Consider the following 17,898-nt stretch of genomic DNA (forward strand, 5'->3'; position numbering starts at 1 on the left):
TAATCCGAAGTAACATTATCATCCGAACCTTTCCCTCTAGGTATTAACATCCATATGCTTTATTCCCAATAGACACTAGAAGGTTCTAGAACCCAACCCGACGTCTGAATAATCTATTTTCATACTCTAAATTTCCACAATAAAACCCCATAGTGCCACCCGCTCCCCCCGGCTCTGATATACCCTTACTAACACTATCGTTACTTCCAGGTATTAGCAGCCATCTATGAGGCATATGCCTCATTCCCAATAGACACGAGAAGGTTGTAGAAACCAGCACGATGTCTAAATAGTCTAATTTTATCTTTGACATTTCCCCACAATATAACCCATACCGCAACACAGCCTTGACGTATCCGTAGTAATACTAGTGCTTGTACATGATATATCCTTGTTATCATTCCTTCCAGGTGTTAGCAGCCATATGCCTCATTCCGAACGGTCACGAGAAGGTTCTAGAAGCTATCACGATGGCCGGGGAGTCCAATAGGAAACCTCGGTTGCTTTGCATCGTTGAGGGACTGGATAGTAAAGCTCCTGAGAGCTTAAAGGTAAGACTATAATAATTTTATATAATAAATGAATATTATAGGGACATTCTTACACAAATTGACTAAGTCCCACGGTAAGCTCAATAAGGCTTGTGATGTGGGTACTCAGACAACGATATATATAATATACAAATACTTAAATACATAGAAAACATCCATGACTCAGGAAGATATATCTGTGCTCATCACACAAATAAATGTCCTTACCGGGATTCGAACCCAGGACCATTCGCTTTATAGGCAGGGTCACTACCCACCGGCCAGACCGGTCGTCAAATAATAGTTACCTTAATAACAAATAGGGTATTTGACTGTATTTAAAATAAATTATTTTACACCATGCATGAAATAAATCATCAGAAGATTAATAGAGGAACGTAGACAGCAGTTATTTTTAGACACAATTTCTATTTTATAACCCGAATAAAACTATAAAGAGTAGGTAATTTGATTGTGACGTCAGATGCTAGTGTTTCATATAAATTCCATAGTAGCAAAATCACGTACAAGTTTTGACAGTTCGAACAAAGAAACTGATTTGACTAGCTCCCACACAACAAACGGGATTTTTTGTGCCGTTTTTTTGCGTAATGGTACGGAACCCTTCGTGTGCGAGTCCGACTCGCACTTGGCCGCTTTTCTTTTTTGACATACGCAATTACATACTTAGATAGAGCTACATAACCTTTTTTAACAAGCTTTTTATTTACTTGCAATATACCTATGCATGTAATATGTATGTAACATGTGTGTAAGGGTCAAATTTTGCAAGATAAATTTGACCCACTTCCCGGTTTCCGATGAAGCTGAAAATTTGCATACATATGTAAGTCGGGTGACAATGCAATATTATGGTACCATCGAGCTGATCTGATGATGGAGACAGTAGGTGGTCATATGAACTCTGTGATAAAACAACGCAACCTAATTGTGTTTGGGGTTTTTAGAATTGTCTCGATGAATATTAGTTGCCTGTGGAAAGAAAAGTACAGTCAGCGATAAAAGCTTGTACCAAAAATTAAATTTTTGCCAAAAACTTATTTTTTGGCTTAGCCATTGTCGAGTAAAAGAGTTTTTTTTTACATCGATTATAAAGCAATGTTTATTGTGTAACATAGTTCTATATTATGTGTTTGTCTGTCAACAGAACGGCTGTATGCAGCTCATAAACGCCATAATAACGGAACCTGAGGAGCTAGAGTTCAGAATGCATTTGCGGAGCGAATTCATGAGGACGGGACTGCAAGATTTAATAGGTAAATACATTTTAAAAGGGAACCATAATAATAAGGTAGGGTAACGGATAATGGTTTGGCCGGATACCGGATATCAAGCCGTCGGATCCTCCGAATATCCGGTATCCGGCCGCCGAATATCCGGCTAAAAGTTTTGTCTGAAATGGATATATCGGATATGGATAGATCGCACGCGTGCGCATAGTTTGGTGCAGGTTGAAACTTGTTTATATACGTTATCAAAGGACTGTCTCATTTCAAACATAGACAGAGATAATCATACTATCTTTGTCTTACACTAGTACTAGCACCCAAAAGAAAAGGATGAGTATAGTTTCTTTTGTTCTTATTTACTGACAAGTTTGACCTAAGAGGATATAATAGGATAGAGCGGTACTGACATAGTGAATTTTGTAGCCACAGTAAATTCACTGCCATCTATCGACACACGATTAAAACTAAAAATGAAGATGTATAAAAAAATCATAAAATGTATTTATATATGGATAAATGTTTTTTTTATTAGCATTAATTATTTTTGTATGATTTTGACCCATGTTCTTTCACTGATAGCGTTAAAATTGTTAAATAACAAACCAAACCGTCAACGCCATCTATTCGAGAGTAGGCCAAAGGTAGTGGCGAAATCAAGAGAATCAAATTTTCTTGATTTTCGAGGCACGTCTTTTCCTTAGACTGTATCCATCTATTACGGAGTTATATCTATCTTTGGTTTGACCAACTATAGTCTGTAACTTTTCTGTGATGGCGGCTTAAATTTCCTTTTTTTTTAACAGACGAGTTGCGAGCGGGCGCGGAGGGAGCGAGACAGATTCAAATGACAGTGTTCGACCAGCACGCCGCCGCCGACCAGGATGAGTTTTTGGCCAAGTTCGATGACGTCAGGTTCGTCTGATTTGCATACTCGTTAGGGGTCCATTCATTACAATTTATTTATTTAAGACAACACTGGCCCATAATGGTTAGTAACAATTAAGATTAAAAATTAAGTGTTAGTGGAACAAAAAACAGAAAGCGACAAAACAAAAACAGACAGCAATAACATTCTAACAACTATCACCTAATAGCGGTTATGACACACTCAAAATGCCGCATTATAGGTGAGTCGTAGCGGCCCGCAACAGTAGCCAGGATGGGGTTGGAGCTGGCCCGCACTCTGCAGAGCAACCACACGAGACGAGACGAGCTGCCTTTGTTTGACATATTTATTGAAAGTCATAATGTAATGATTGTCATATTATCATTAGTCATAATTCCGAAAACGTTAACTTTTCAGGATTTTCCTCGGGTTATCCTATACATAGGTTAGGTTAGGTTTGTTTTATGGCAATCCTGAAAAGTTACGCTTTTCTGAGAAAAACTAAATTATGACTAACGAAAATACATTACGACTTAAAAGTTTATGGGAAACAATGGAGATCCGTTTGAAATGTGTGTCGTTTTTCAAGCATAAGGTGCCACATTGTCACTTGCCATAAGGACGCTCTGACAGGTTATTTGTATGTAAATACAAGCAAATTTCGTCCTTATGGTAAGCGACAATGTGGTACCTATTGATTGAAAACGTCAAATGTTATCTTACGTTACAGAGTGGACTTCCACGACGCCAACGAATGTTTTGAACTGGTGAAGAACTTAGTCATGGATACGCCGGCGGAACCTTATCTACTCTCCATATTGCAACATTTGCTGTTTATACGAGACGACGAATTAATCAGGTATGTACGAAAGTAATTGTGACGTTTTCAAAAGGTACCACATTGTCGGTTATCGATAAGGTTGATTTCAAATTGAAGCTATATGGAAAAAGTGCCTTATTGACAACCGACAACAAGTACCCTTTTGGTTAAAAATGACACAATAGTTAAAAGGACTTTTGATTATTGTCAGCAAAAAAGGAATTTACTTTTAATTATTGTCAGCAAGATAAATGGGCTGCCTAATCTTAAAAACCGGCCAAGTGCGAGTCGGACTCCCGCACCGAGGGTTCCGTACTTTTTAGTATTTGTTGTTATAGCGGCCACAGAAATACATCATCTGTGAAAATTTCAACTAGACAGTTATCACGGTTCATGAGATACAGCCTGGCGTAAACTAAGTTTTAAATTTTACCTAATTTAAAACTTAGTTTACGCGATTAATTAAGGTCGGGTTGCACCAAACCGTCTGTCACCGTTTTAGCGTTCGCTACTATGAAACTTCCCATAAGTTTCATAGTTCTCTGCTGCTTGACGTTGATCAGTCTGTTAATTGTGGACATGGGGTTGGTGCAACTGACCCTAAGTCCCGCCGTTGTGAATAATAATGAGTAAGAACCGTGAAAGTTTAAATAAGGATTGTTCAAGTGGATAAATTAATCTTTGCAATTTTTTTAGAACTGTTTCTCCTGTTTTTTTTAGGCCAGCGTACTACAAGCTAGTAGAAGAATGCATCACACAAATAGTCCTACACAAAAACGGCTACGATCCTGATTTTAGAGCCACGCAGAGATTCAATATCGACGTGCAACCGCTTATAGAAGGTCTAATAGGTATGTAGAAATACAAATTATATTATTTACATTTTACCATAGGCTCAACCAGTGTTTTTCAAGAAAATGTGACATGTTGTGACAAGGGGGAGGGGGGGGGGGGGGGGGGAGGTCACAAACTGTGACGTCGCTAACTTATTTATATTATTTTATTCGCTGTACAGTTAAATAACAAGTTTTTGGTACGATAATCGTTTTTAATCGTTGAGTTTTCTTTCCTAATCGGTTTTGGGTTAAAATCACTAATATTTCTTTTTTGTCAGAAATATTTTGATAAAATATTTATAATACTTAATTCGATTTGCCGATTTCATTGAAAAAATGTGACGTCACACCAGGGAGGGAGGGGATTGCCAAATGTGACCAAGTGTGACAAGGAGGGGGGAGGGGTCAAAAAACCTCGAAATTCGTGTGACGTAATTAATGGATGAACCCTAATACAGCTGTAGTACATAATTGTTTTCCATCGTATTTTCTCGGAAACGTTCGTATTTGTCATGCTACTTCAGTCAACGTCAGTACTTTTTGTACTGAGACTGACTGAAATAGCAAGACCCGTTCGTACGTTTCCGTAAAAATACGATGGAAAATAATTATGCACTAGATCTGAAAATTATTTGTTTTTTAAATATTGTGTATTTGTTGACAAATATTATGCGAAAATGAATTTCTCATAAAAGCTGTATCACAAAGAATTGAAAACACGAAATATGAAAAACGAATAGATCACAAAATCTGATCTAATTTTCGAAATGACATTAAAATTTGTAATTTCACTTCTATAACCAAAATTTCAACTAATATACTTCCAATTTCCGTAGAAAAATCAAGAGCAGAAGAAGAAAGAAAAGTAGACGAGCTAAAACAAAAGCTAGAGGCCGCCATCGCAGCGAGACAGGAGGCCGAAGCGAGAGCAGAGCACCTAGAACAACGTCTAAAAGGCTCGCCCAACGGCCCTGGAGGCGTTACGCAGGGGAACATAGCTGCTATTGCTAAGGTAATAAATACTACTTCAATAAGATATCACTCATGGAAATAGATATAATTTGGTATAGTTAGTTAGAGGCCGCTATGGTGAGACTGGAGGCCGAAGCGTGTGCAAAGTACTTGGAACAACGTCTAAAAGGCTCGCCCAACGGCCTTGGAGGTGTCACGCAGGGGAACATAGCTGCTATTGCTAAGGTAATAAATACTTCTTTAATAAGATATCACTCAAGGAAACAAATATAATTTGGTATAGTTAGTTAGAGGCCGCTACGGTGAGACTGGAGGCCGAAGCGTGTGCAAAGTACTTGGAACAACGTCTAAAAGGCTCGCCCAACGGCCTTGGAGGTGTCACGCAGGGGAACATAGCTGCTATTGCTAAGGTAATAAATACTTCTTCAATAAGATATCACTCAAGGAAACAAATATAATTTGGTATAGTTAGTTAGAGGCCGCTACGGTGAGACTGGAGGCCGAAGCGTGTGCAAAGTACTTGGAACAACGTACCCCTACCGGTCCTGGAGGCGTCACTCAGGGTAATATAGCTGCTATTGGTAGTCTCAGTTATTATTTTCCCTTTCTAACAAATGCAAATGTCAAAATGACGGATAGAGACAAAAGATTATTAAGGGCTTGTTAGATCTTACAATATGTCAAGTTTATGAATAACGCCATAACGAATAGCAAAGCGAGGGCATACGGACAGATATGGCGAAACTATGTGGATTGGGTTCCTACTTGAACTATAAAAAGATCCCGAAGAATAGGGTATTTTCCACCAGGGTATTTTATAATTGAATCTAGTTAAATTGATAGAAAATGAGCAATTTATCACAATAAATTGGAAACTTAAAAAATATATGGGTTTAATAAATAAATACATTAGTAAAAAAAAAACTTCAAAATAGGAAAAAAATAATTCGTTTCCTTACATTTTATTAAAAAAAATTGTATAGCAACAATATACATAAACGCAATATTTCACCGACAAAATCGCAATTTCCTTGTTTTCCACGGCTTCTAACTCTTCTAAGCGCATGCGCACGCACGCTCGCGCATGTAACTCCTCTGGAGTTGCAGGCGTACATAGGCTACAGAGACTGCTTAACATCAGGCGGGCCGTATGCTTGTTTGCCACCGACGTAGTATAAAAAAAAACCGATAGCGACGTTACATGCTGACGTCACGATGTAATGTCATTTTGTATGAAGCGTTTCGTCAGTAAAGTGCGGGTGCCAGACTTTGACCATCATTTCTGACTTTTGTATTGCTTTAAGACAATGGGTCCCATACAGACATTTGATCCTCAAAACCAGGGGTCGGCAACCTTTTAGCAGCCAAGGGCCACATAGCAGTTAACGAAATTGACCCGGGCCGCACTTTGCTAATATCTATGACTTTATCAGGTATTGTCGTTTGTCAAAATTACATACAAAATAGCCAGGGAGGCTCGCGGGCCACATGCGGCCCGCGGGCCGCCTGTTGCCGACCCCTGCTCAAAACAAACCTGATCGACTGATACCATTCATAAAAAAAAGTAGAATACCCTATTGTGACACTCTTCCTTTTGTAACATTGAATGTGTTTATTTTTATTTTTATTTTATTTATTTGGCTCACAAAACAAATTACAGACAATTTCAGAAATTAATACAATATTAGCATACAGTTCAGATCTAGACTATAACTCTAAGCATGTGTGCACAGAAGGATTAGAAGATTTAGTTACAATTTATTGCTAGGGAGGTGAGATGCCATTTCTACACAAGATTATGGACAGAAAAGTAAAGTAAACAGTAGCAAGATCCAGTTTACAGAGTTGCGTGCGCTAGTAATTAATCTACCTAAGTCTAAAACTAAAACTAAATTATACTAAATATTTTCAATTAATTAATTAATCAAAAAGCGTTTACGGAAATTACAATTATGAACGCAGCCTATGGACACAAAATTTTGCGGATTTTATTTTTGAATTATTGCAGGCGATAGGGAGCCCCGGAGGCCCGGCGCCGCCGCCACCGCCGCCGATGCCGGGAGGTAAGCACCACTTTACATATGTCACGTTTTCAGCCAAAAGGTACATTGTACGTACGCGGACGGTTAGTGACGTCATGTGTCATAGGCCAATGGAAACAAAAAACTACGCGAATGCTATAGTATTCCTGTCCGCGATGTGTTAAATTGATTTCTGTTTAAATCGTTATATTTGGCAATAGCGTTTTATTAACAACCAATAATACGTACCCTTTTGAAGCGCTGGTGGCCTAGCGGTAAGAGCGTGCGACTTTCAATCCGGAGGTCGCGGGTTCAAACCCCGGCTCGTACCAATGAGTTTTTCGGAACTTATGTACGAAATATCATTTGATATTTACCAGTCGCTTTTCGGTGAAGGAAAACATCGTGAGGAAACCGGACTGATCCTAACAAGGCCTAGTTCACCCTCTGGGTTGGAAGGTCAGATGGCAGTCGCTTTCGTAAAAACTAGTGCCTACGTCAATTCTTAGGATTAGTTGTCAAGCGGACCCCAGGCTCCCAGGAGCCGTGGCAAAATGCCGGGATAACGCGAGGAAGAAGAATACGTACCCTTTTGGTTGAAAACGGTACCTTTTACATACACTTTCTCACTTACACGACCTATTTTTTAAGCGCTTCTTTTGATTTCGGTTTTGTAGCACAAAATTATCGCAGTAGTATTAGTTTTGCTTTAAAATGTAAACATATAAAATCAAATGTAAAATTATAATCATATTTAATATCACTTGAATATTTAACGCTAGAACAAAGAATGGAATGGAGTATGTCTACATACTTACTTACTTCTTACTTCCGTTGGCGCTACAACCCTTTGTGGGTCTTGGCCTCCTCCACAATCTTCCTCCAGTTGTCGCGGTGCCTGGCGACCTTCTTCCAGTTGGTAAACTTTCCCATCTTCCTTAAATCTTCCTCTACACAATCCATCCAACGCTTCTTATGCCTGCCATGCGGTCTTTTTTGTTGCGGCGTCCACCTTGTCATTACTTTTGCTGCCGTCTTCTCCGGCATCCTTTCAAGGTGACCCGCCCATCTCAGCCGCTGCGACTTACAGAACCTGACGATGTTCTCGTGCTCTATGAGTAAATCCAACTCGCGGTTTACATACACGGAGGTATTTAACGATTAACCATAGCCATGCTCTCTAAAATTAATATTTAGATTATAAACTGACTGACAAGACATTGTCATCGGATCAATGATCAGTCAAAATGTTTAAAACGATTTCGGGATTAGTAACATAGTACATAATTGCATATTCATCTAAAATAAATGCCATTAAACGTTGGAAAAGCACCTATTTTTAAGTACTCACCTTGAGGTTGAAAAGTCATCTCTTATCTTAATTGATACCTTCAATAATACACTATTTCTATAACAACTTTTACCTAAATTAGCTAACAACTTCTGGTAAACAGTTCACTAACTCTAATTTCTCGCTAAGGCATGCTATACTATGTGGGTGTGTGTTTCTAGGAGGGCCTCCGCCACCACCACCACCACCTATGCCTTCAGGTTTGTATTTTAAAGTTTACATTTTTGGGTCTGTATACCTATATTCTAGAGTACAAAATCGCACTTTTATAATCACTTATACAAAAATTTTTTTACATTCTGTAATATAATTTCTCAGTCTATTTCGAGGAAGAAAAGACGAAAAAAATATTGCAAAAACTATTCATTCTAGCGTATTTCGCCCGCACGTTGAAGCTCCATTGTATTGCATATACACGGTAGCTAAAAAATAAGTGCATTACCGTTAGGGAGGTTTTGAGATTATACTGAGCAACTTTTACTATGGGACCAATCCCGAAATCGCGAAATTTTTTTTGGCTGTTTCATACATTTTGGCTGGTCCATTTTCAATGGGAGGGTTATTTCCTTTTTCGCGATTTCATGGTTGGTCCCATAGTACAAGTTGCTCAGTATAATCCCAAACCTACCTGGCAAAGGGAATGCACATATTTTTAGCCACCCTGTATTTGCTTTTTAATGAGAAATAAGTATCTTTTCGTAAGAAAATTAAGAACTATTATAATCATAATCTGTGGTAGAAGTTCAAGATTTAAGCATGAAAAGAAAATAGTATGTAACTTACGTTTTGGTGATTTTTTACAAATGTGTATCTATATCTATACAAGGTGTAACGAAAATAGTGGGGATCAGTTTAAGGGCATATTCGGTATCGTTTTTCTGATTAGGAAAAAGAAACAGAAAAAAAATACTATTGGGCAGGTCGTCCAAGTCGGCCAACCATCTATAAAAAGACCAAAAATTATTCGTTTCAAAATATTTTATCTTATAATAGATACACATTAATAAAAAATCACCAAAACGTAAGTTACATCAATACTACATTTTTTTTTCATAAAAAAAAAAATATATATATATATCTGTATATAAATTAATTTGCCTTGCTTGAATTGTAGTCTTTCTTTTTTCTTTTAAGTATTCTTTTAAAAAATGTTATATTTATACAAAACGAGTAACTCTTAATTTTTTGTGCATGAACAGTGGTCTCTTTCTTACTGCATGCGCATGGGTATATAGTTGTCTTGCTTCAACAGGGCCGGGTAGTGGAGGGCCGCCGCCGCCTCCGCCTATGCCTTCAGGTTTGGTTTTACTTTTTATTATTAGGGTATACTCTCTTATAATGAGGGCTATCGTTTTTTTGCTCACCAGTTGGCGCCTCTGTTGATGGTGGTCCAAAAGACTAAAGAACAGCTGTCAGTCATTGAAGTGACAAGTGACATTTGACATTTCGAACTATGGAAAAGACCACCATCTACACTAGCGCCCCTAGCGGCGAATTCATACGCGTTAGCCCTCATTGGCTTACTACACAATATGGAAGCATGTGACCTTATGGTGCTCCCACTCAGTATTCCAGATTTTACTTTTTTATTTTTTTATTACTATAATCAAATGTGATAATTACAATTTTAAAAAAGCTCCACAAAACTGTATTTAGTTTGATTGTGGAGTCAAGTATCAATCTCTTTTTATACTTAGTTCTATTATTAGGTATATTAAGTACAATATAACACAGTTGATGTTACTTAACCTTATAATTCCCCGTGTACTTGTACAAGTACAAATTAAATTCGAGTTTGGAACTCGTATAGAAATAAAAGAAAGTTCCAAATTCAAAAGCGCAAAAAATGCCCTAGGTCATACGAGGTTAATCTAAAAGTTACATGAAAATAAAGTTTACGTAGGTATATCCAGGATGTTCTATAGGGAAGACAATCGCAGAGCATCCAAGAGATATTCTTTTACCGATTTTTATGTAATAACTACATTTGACGTTTCTGACAGACTAATGATGTTGTTGTTGTAAACGTAATGTAACCGTGATGTAACCGTAATGTAACCGTGATGTAACGGTGTTTTTACAAGTAAGTTCGAGTAAGGTCAAACAAAGGAAACCAATTAGAAAAAATATTTTCAATCATTTAATATATGACATTCGTGATATACCTAGTCGGCTCATAAGTTCTGTCACTGGCCTTTAAAATTTAAATTTGGAACTCCTAAAACAAAAACAGTTCTGCATTTGAATTTCGAATCTTTATTAAATATTTGAGTAGTATAATTTTGCAATTTTCTGTTTTCTTCAACATGAAAAGAAAAGAAGCGGTCGTCCGCGTACAGCTAGGACTCCAGCGGTTGTACAAGCAATTAGGGCACGCATTGCCAGAAATCCCGCTAGGAAACAAAAAGTTATGGCCCTCCAGATGGGTTTGAGCAAAAACACGGTGAAAAGAGTGCTTAATCAAGACCTGAGACTTCGTGCTTATAAACGAAAAACTGGCCATCTTCTCAATGGTCGGCTTAAAGCTTTAAGGCTTAAAAGATCTAAAGCTTTATTGAAGAAGTACGCTAAAAATAAGCACCGTTGTATACTGTTTTCGGACGAGAAAATTTTTGACATAGAAGAAAACTGTAATAAACAAAATGATAGTGTACGCTCGCAATAGTAAAGAAGCGTCTAATAGCATTCCCCGTATTCAAAGAGGTCATCACCCTTCATCTGTGATGGTTTGGCTGGGAGTTTCTTATGCGGGCGTCACTAGTATGCATTTTTGTGAGAAAGGAGTAAAAACTAGTGCCAAAGTGTACCAAGACACGGTGTTGACTAATATTGTGAAACCACTATCCCATACGATGTTTCTTAACCAGCATTGGGTTTTCCAGCAGGACTCTGCTCCAGCCCATAAGGCAAAGTCTACGCAAGCCTGGCTCGCCTCCAATAAAATCGACTTTATACGGCATGAAGATTGGCCCTCCTCTAGCCCAGATCTTAATCCTTTAGACTATAAAATATGGCAGTATTTAGAGGAAAAGGTGTGCTCAAAACCTCATGCAAATCTAGACTCGCTGAAAAAATCTCTTGCTACGGCAGTGGCCAATATCGACATGAAAGTGGTGCGTGAATCCATTGACGACTGGCCACGAAGACTTTAAGCCTGTGTAGATAATTATGGCGGTCATTTTGAATAAATGTTATACATTTAGATTCTCTAGTTTATAAGCTTTCAAACGCTATACAAATTATACGGAATAAACTTAAACTTTTGATTTTATTTGATACTATGTATATGACAGAACTTATGAGCCGACTAGGTACAATTAATATTTGTTCTTAATTGTTACAAGTTATTCTACGTCTTCTATCTGTGGAAATCCACTTGACGTCAGAAGTAGCGGAGATGTTACATGAAATTTAAGTGTAATTTATTCGTTAACATTACCATAGTATAACCAGGGCAAAGTATGTTATCTTCATACAAACGCACCGCGCGCGACTTGTATGTGTGCGCCAGTAGAGATTTGTGTTTGAGTGTGCGTGCGGCAACGCATAGATACTTATGGCGCACACATACAAGTCGCGCGCGGTGCGTTTGTATGAAGATAACATACTTTGCCCTGCTTATACTATGATATTACTGCCAGAAACGGTTTCTGGTCAATTATATAATTTTCAAAAGTCGAAATATGTCACAGTTAAGGTAATAATTATGTTAGATGTCTTGTCATCATTAGTGCTACCTAAATGCCACCGTCCGCCGATGTCTAGTAATAGCCATGTTCCATATTCCAGTGGGCGGCGGTCCGCCCCCGCCCCCTCCCCCGCCGATGCCGGGCGGGCCGCCCCCGCCCCCCATGCCGGGCATGGGCGGGCCGCCCCCGCCCCCGCCCCCGCCCATGATGGGCGGCCCGCGCCCGCCGCCGCCGCCGTTCGGGGGACCTATGGCGCCTAGAATGGTGAGTTGCAAGAAAGTTGCGGATATTGCACTGATGAGAAGTCGGGGTGTAAGCGAGACAACGCTATACAATAAGTAAAGTAAAAAATAAGTGCATTCCCGTTGCCAGGGAGGTTTTGGGATTATACTGAGCAACTTTTACTATGCGACCAACCACTAAATCGCGAAATAAAATAAAAACCGGCCAAGTGCGAGTCGGACTCGCGCACGAAGGGTTCCGTACCATTACGCAAAAAACGGCAAAAAAAATCACGTTTGTTGTATGAGAGCCCCCTTTAAATATTTATTTTATTCTGTTTTTAGTATTTGTTGTTATAGCGGCAACAGAAATACATCATCTGTGAAAATTTCAAGTGTCTAGCTGTCACAGTTCATGAGATACAGCCTGGTGACAGACGGACAGACAGACAGACAGCGAAGTCTTAGTAATAGGGTCCCGTTTTTACCCTTTGGGTACGGAACCCTAAAAACAACTTCCTATAGGACCAACCTCGTCGTCCCCCTTCCCCCTATAATGAAATTAACTCTGTATGATCTAGATACTCACCAGTCAAATTTTGACTAAGGGTTAAAAAAAACACCCCTGGGGTAACTGGGGAGTGTAAAACAGTGTTTTCATTAAATAATTTGTTTCAGCCTCAACCCGATGTTTTGCCTCACGGTCTGAAACCGAAGAAAAAGTGGGAAGTAGAGGGACCACTAAAGCGAGCCAACTGGAAGACGATCATTCCTGCCAAAATGTCCGAGAAAGCCTTCTGGGTCAAGGTATATACAAGTTATCAAAAACTACCAAATATTAAATCACTGAGTTTTTAAAAAACATAGAAAAATATGATAAAGATAAAGATAAAAGATATTTATTCGTGACGATCACAACACAAGTACGAACATGTACAGACAACAACAGCAAGAAAAGAAGAAATCATGAAAGAAAGAAGTGTGCATCACGAAATGGACCCAACTCAGCATAATGCTGGCTATAAAGCCAGCGCTGGTCTTCCGTAGGGCCCATTCGGTGATGCCACAACAGATGACACACAAAGATACATATTAAAACATTAAAAAAATATACGCAAGGAATAATTACGAACATATTACACAACCAAACCAAAAATAACATAAGAACACAAAAAAAAAACAAAAAAAAAAAACAATTATACAAGAAAAAAAAAGAAAAATGAGATATGAGAACATGTTTAACGTCACAACAAGGCTTTTTAATATCAATATATAATCATGTTCATTGCACACGATTTAACAGCTTCGATAATCAAGTATCTAATGACGATTTTTGCATTTTAGGTACAAGAAGAAAAAATGGCGTCACCGGACATTCTCAGCGGATTGGCTCTCAAATTCTCCAGCAAACCTGTCGCTAAGAGGAACGAAGATGCCGTCGATAAGTACGTTGTCTAATTATATTTTCAAAATATTGGAAATTGGAGAGGAATCACTAAGAAAAGAAACTTCAAATTTTGTGAATTTATTTCAAACTATTGACCCGCCCCGGCTTCGCACTTGTTACACAAAACCTTAACAAATTATGCACCATACGCCTTACCTTACCCTACCTACCTCCACCTTACCTACCTTGCCTACCTACCTACCTACCTTATTTACCTTCCTCAATAATCACTATTGATAGGTAAAAACCGCATGAAAATCCGTTCAGTAAAACTTTGTTTTATAAGGTGTAGTGATTTAACACTAAGCAAAAACGATTGTATTCTTGTTGCCCAAACAATTGTGACGTTTTCAACCAAAAGGTACCACATTGTCGGTTGTCGATAAGGTTGATTTCTAATTGAAGCTATATGGAAATAGCGCCTTACTGACAAGCGACAATAAGTACCCTTTTGGTTGAAAATGGCCAAACAATTGTGACGTTTTCAACCAAAAGGTACCACATTGTCGGTTGTCGATAAGGTTGATTTCTAATTGAAGCTATATGGAAATAGCGCCTTACTGACAAGCGACAATAAGTACCCTTTTGGTTGAAAATGGCACAACTTCATCATCGTTTCTTGTTTCAGAGTTCACACGCTAAAAAAAGTGAAAGACCTGAAAGTTCTAGACAGCAAAGCGGCACAAAACCTCTCTATCCTATTGGGCGGCTCTCTAAAACACATGTCCTACGAACACATACGAACGTGCGTGTTACGATGCGACACAACAGTGCTGTCGGCTAATGTGCTGGACTTACTTATACAGGTAATGTTTAACAGAGTACCTTATAACAAATCCATATAATTCTCGAATCTGCTCACAAAATTTCCTGAGAAACGGTTGAGAATTGCGGCCTGTAGAGAACAGCCGGACATACGAAATAATTTTTGCCCGATCTGAAACGGAGACGAATTATGTCACTCGCTATTTGCTTTCTTTGAAAAGTGATTCCCTAGAAAGTAGCTTAATAAGTGATTTATAAAGGAATCACTCAGTATTTCCTCCTGTATTAGTAGTATTCAGTAGGTATCTCTCAAACACATGTCCTACGAACACATACGAACGTGCGTGTTACGATGCGACACAACAGTGCTGTGGGCTAATGTGCTGGACTTACTTATACAGGTAATGTTTAACAGAGTACCTTATAAAAAATCCACGTAATTATGGAGTCTGCTGAAAAAACTAATTCTGTATGACTAATTATTACAATCAAAATAAACAAAGTAAACGCAAGCAAAAACAAGGAAGAAGGCCGGAGGAGGCCTTTGCCGAAGGGCAAGCAAACAAAGAATAGAAATAAACGCAAGCAAAAACAAGGAAGAAGGCCGGAGGAGGCCTTTGCCGAAGGGCAAGCAAACAAAGAATAGAAATAAACGCAAGCAAAAACAAGGAAGAAGGCCGGAGGAGGCCTTTGCCGAAGGGCAAGCAAACAAAGAATAGAAATAAACGCAAGCAAAAACAAGGAAGAAGGCCGGAGGAGGCCTTTGCCGAAGGGCAAGCAAACAAAGAATAGAAATAAACGCAAGCAAAAACAAGGAAGAAGGCCGGAGTAGGCCTTTGCCGAAGGGCAAGCAAACAAAGAATAGAAATAAACGCAAGCAAAAACAAGGAAGAAGGTCGGAGGAGGGCAAGCAAACAAGAATAGAAAAGATGGGAGATGATAAATAAAATAGAGAGTTAATGTGAAACTGTTCTTTGTTTTGTAAATAAAGGCTATTTTATTTTATTTATTTATTTATTTATTAATTGTAGCATAGTAAGCGGTTACCATAGCATATGGAGTATGGACGCTTACAACTACAGGGATGACACATGTGCGTTGCCAACCCTTTTCAAATTAGATGATTGTTATAATATTCCAAACATTCTTTTTTTTTGTTTACAGTACCTACCACCCGCGGACCAGCTTAAAAAGCTCTCAGAGCTAAAAAACAAAGAAGACCTAACGGAAGCGGAGCAGTTTGCAGCAACAGTGGCTGATGTCAAACGTCTAGTGCCTCGGTTAAGAAGTTTAGCATTTAGGGAACACTACACGGAGATGATATCTGAAGTCAAACCGGTAAGTTATTACTAGATCTGACAGTTGTTCATCGGTGTAGGCTGCTCACTCTGCCCTCCACCAATCAACATCTGCCAGATGCCCGGATCAAGTAAGACCAGCTAGAGACCGAGAGCTGTCAGAACAAAAAAGGGACCTAATAGAGGCGGAGCAGTTTGCAGCAACAGTGGCTGATATCAAACGTCTAGTGCCTCGGTTAAGAAGTTTAGCATTTAGGGAACACTACACGGAGATGATATCTGAAGTCAAGCCGGTAAGCTTACCACTAGAGCGTGACGCACAAGTAATCCTTCACGACAATATACGCGATATAATCCGTTTTCATAGTTTTATTTCATGAGTAACTATCGCGGTAACCGAAGACAATATTTTGTGACGTCACTTTAACTTATTTTATTCGCTGTACAGTTAAATAACAAGTTTTTGGATCGTTAATAGTTTTTATTCATTTAATTTTCTTTTGTAGTCAGTTTTAATTTAATTTAATTTTTATTCATAGACCAACTGAGATCATTGTTGTTAGTACACATAAAGCTTAAATATATGGTTAGTTATATACACTATATAACGAATGTCAATAAACTTAATAATAAATTAATTAATTCAAACAAAATACAATAAAAACAAAATTCAATAAAATTAATATCAATGTCCCTAAAATATGTTTAAAAATTAAAATTTAAAAATGTATAATAGGTATTATCATTAATTAGATATAAATTAAAATTAATGGGTAGGAACTTAATTCGATATGCCAATTTCGTTGAAAAAATGTGACGTCACACCGGTGGTGGGGGGGGGGGGGGGTTGCCAAATGTGACAAGGAGGGGGTCCAACAACCTAATGGATGATCCTTTATTATATTAACTCTCTATTTTACACAAGGGCCTGACACTCTTTGATAGAGAAAGATAGTCTTTTTGCGATTCCTATAAGAGGAAAGAGAAAATAGTGCCATGCTTTTTCCTTATCACCGACCGGGTTTTTTTTTTCATGGTCAGGTTATGGCAGCATAGGTAGGAGGCGATGGCGAAATACCGAAATTTATAAGAGTGAAAGAGAAAAAGGACTATGCTGCCATACATTACCCTGTCAATACATGAATATGTCTTTCTCTTACCCCTGGTCGCTCGGTTTCATGTCTATAACTACTATACTATGTCTATGATTTTACAGGATATTGTCTCCGGCACAGCGGCGTGTGAAGAAGTGAAATCGAGCGGCAAATTTGCGAAAATATTAGAATTGTTGCTGTTGTTAGGAAACTACATGAATACTGGCTCTAACAACGCTGGCGCTTATGGGTTCGAAATCAGCTTCTTGACTAAGGTGAGTTTTCTTGGTCTATCGACTCTAAGATGGGAATAAAACCAATAAAACTATATATATATATATATAGCTGAACCAATAAAATGTACCAACTTGTATAACCTATGAAAGCACACTGATTGCTGAATAAATGTGTCGTTCTCAAGTAAAAGGTACCACATTGTAGCTTACCACAAGGACGCTCTGACAGGTTATTCGTATAGACGCAAGCAAATTTCACCCTTATGGTAAGCGACAATGTGGTACCTTTTTACTTGAGAACGACACAAAGAAGACGCTTAAAATAGTCCAAATTATTGTAGTATGTAGATGGCGCTGTACGGTCAAGGAATTTTAGTTCTGTGCCACATCGTATTTTGTCACAGTGACAATATTGATTGTTACAGTGTCAATATTGATTGTCACATTTACAATATTGATGATATAAACAGTCTTTTAACACT

At 38.4% G+C, this 17,898-nt stretch overlaps 1 protein-coding gene across 3 annotated transcripts in view; it reads left to right on the forward strand.

Annotated features, from left to right (window-relative positions):
* Positions 1-17,898, forward strand: part of LOC134753499 (protein diaphanous) — a 67,628-nt gene that overhangs the window by 25,819 nt on the left and 23,911 nt on the right. For 2 of the 3 annotated variants that reach the window (XM_063689387.1, XM_063689386.1), the window contains 15 exons: positions 411-551; positions 1,699-1,807; positions 2,584-2,692; positions 3,397-3,525; positions 4,207-4,337; positions 5,159-5,334; positions 7,303-7,357; positions 8,828-8,866; positions 9,919-9,963; positions 12,456-12,619; positions 13,255-13,383; positions 13,921-14,021; positions 14,652-14,829; positions 15,953-16,126; positions 17,303-17,455. In XM_063689387.1, the coding sequence (XP_063545457.1) occupies positions 411-551; positions 1,699-1,807; positions 2,584-2,692; positions 3,397-3,525; positions 4,207-4,337; positions 5,159-5,334; positions 7,303-7,357; positions 8,828-8,866; positions 9,919-9,963; positions 12,456-12,619; positions 13,255-13,383; positions 13,921-14,021; positions 14,652-14,829; positions 15,953-16,126; positions 17,303-17,455 (1,833 nt within the window). The remainder of the gene's footprint in view (positions 1-410; positions 552-1,698; positions 1,808-2,583; positions 2,693-3,396; positions 3,526-4,206; positions 4,338-5,158; positions 5,335-7,302; positions 7,358-8,827; positions 8,867-9,918; positions 9,964-12,455; positions 12,620-13,254; positions 13,384-13,920; positions 14,022-14,651; positions 14,830-15,952; positions 16,127-17,302; positions 17,456-17,898) is intronic. The other variant, XM_063689388.1, reaches the window with a different exon arrangement.

The sequence above is a fragment of the Cydia strobilella genome, chromosome 27 (assembly GCF_947568885.1).
Source record: "Cydia strobilella chromosome 27, ilCydStro3.1, whole genome shotgun sequence".
In the NCBI taxonomy this organism is placed as follows: domain Eukaryota; kingdom Metazoa; phylum Arthropoda; class Insecta; order Lepidoptera; family Tortricidae; genus Cydia; species Cydia strobilella.